Source organism: Aplysia californica, unplaced genomic scaffold (assembly GCF_000002075.1).
Source record: "Aplysia californica isolate F4 #8 unplaced genomic scaffold, AplCal3.0 scaffold00206, whole genome shotgun sequence".
NCBI lineage: Eukaryota > Metazoa > Mollusca > Gastropoda > Aplysiida > Aplysiidae > Aplysia > Aplysia californica.
This window is the reverse complement of record NW_004797476.1, coordinates 1,141,027-1,142,011: the sequence shown is the minus strand read 5'-3', so window position 1 is coordinate 1,142,011 and position 985 is coordinate 1,141,027. Positions and strand designations below refer to the sequence as shown.

At 51.2% G+C, this 985-nt stretch overlaps 1 protein-coding gene across 1 annotated transcript in view; it reads right to left on the bottom strand.

Moving 5' to 3' along the window:
* Positions 1–985, bottom strand: part of LOC101849619 (leucine-rich repeat serine/threonine-protein kinase 1) — a gene marked incomplete at both ends in the record, with an annotated part of 4,588 nt that overhangs the window by 1,884 nt on the left and 1,719 nt on the right. Inside the window, 1 exon segment of the mRNA XM_035969993.1 lies at positions 238–474. Within this exon segment, the coding sequence (XP_035825886.1) occupies positions 238–474 (237 nt within the window).

The window sequence follows — 985 nt, the reverse complement described above, 5'->3', positions numbered from 1 at the left end:
CCACCTGCCACTGTCCCACCCACCTGTATAGTGATCTGTCACTGTCATCTGTCACTGCCACCTGCCACTGTCCCACCCACCTGTATAGTGATCTGTCACTGTCATCTGTCACTGCCACCTGCCACTGTCCCACCCACCTGTATAGTGATCTGTCACTGTCACCTGTCACTGCCATCTGTCACCGCCCTACCCACCTGTATAGTGATCTGTCACTGTCACTGTCACTGCCCCACCCACCTGTATAGTGATCTGGCGCACCACAAACAGTGGCAGGTGATCTCCCTGACCCTCCAGTTGTCGCAGTTTCGCGTCGAGCCCGCCGCACGGCGCCAGCATGAGCAGCAGACTGAGGGGCTGCAGGTTCAAGGCCACGAGTGGCACGATGTGCGGGTGCTGCAGGCGCGACAAGATGGACATTTCCTGGCGCACGGTCAGGTAGGCGCTGCACGCTTGTTCCAGGTAGCTCTGAAAACCCTGGGACAGACAGACACAAGTTTACTGGAATACCGCGGACAGACAGACAGACAGACAGAAGTTTACTAGAATACCGTGGACAGACAAACAGACACAAGTTTACTGGAATACCGTGGACAGACAGACAGACACAAGTTTACTGGAATACCGTGGACAGACAGACAGACAGACACAAGTTTACTGGAATACCGTGGACAGACAGACAGACACAAGTTTACTGGAATATCGGGGACAGACAGACAGACAGACACAAGTTTACTGGATTACCGTGGACAGACAGACAGACACAAGTTTATTGGAATACCGTGGACAGACAGACAGACACAAGTTTACTGGAATACCGTGGACAGACAGACCGACACAAGTTTACTGGAATACTACATGGCCCCTTACTTTAGAGATGTCCTAAACAAGGCCACTTACTTTAGAGATGTCCCAAACACTTACTTTAGAGATGTCCCAAACACTTACTTTAGAGATGTCCCAAACACTTACTTTAGAGATGTCCCAA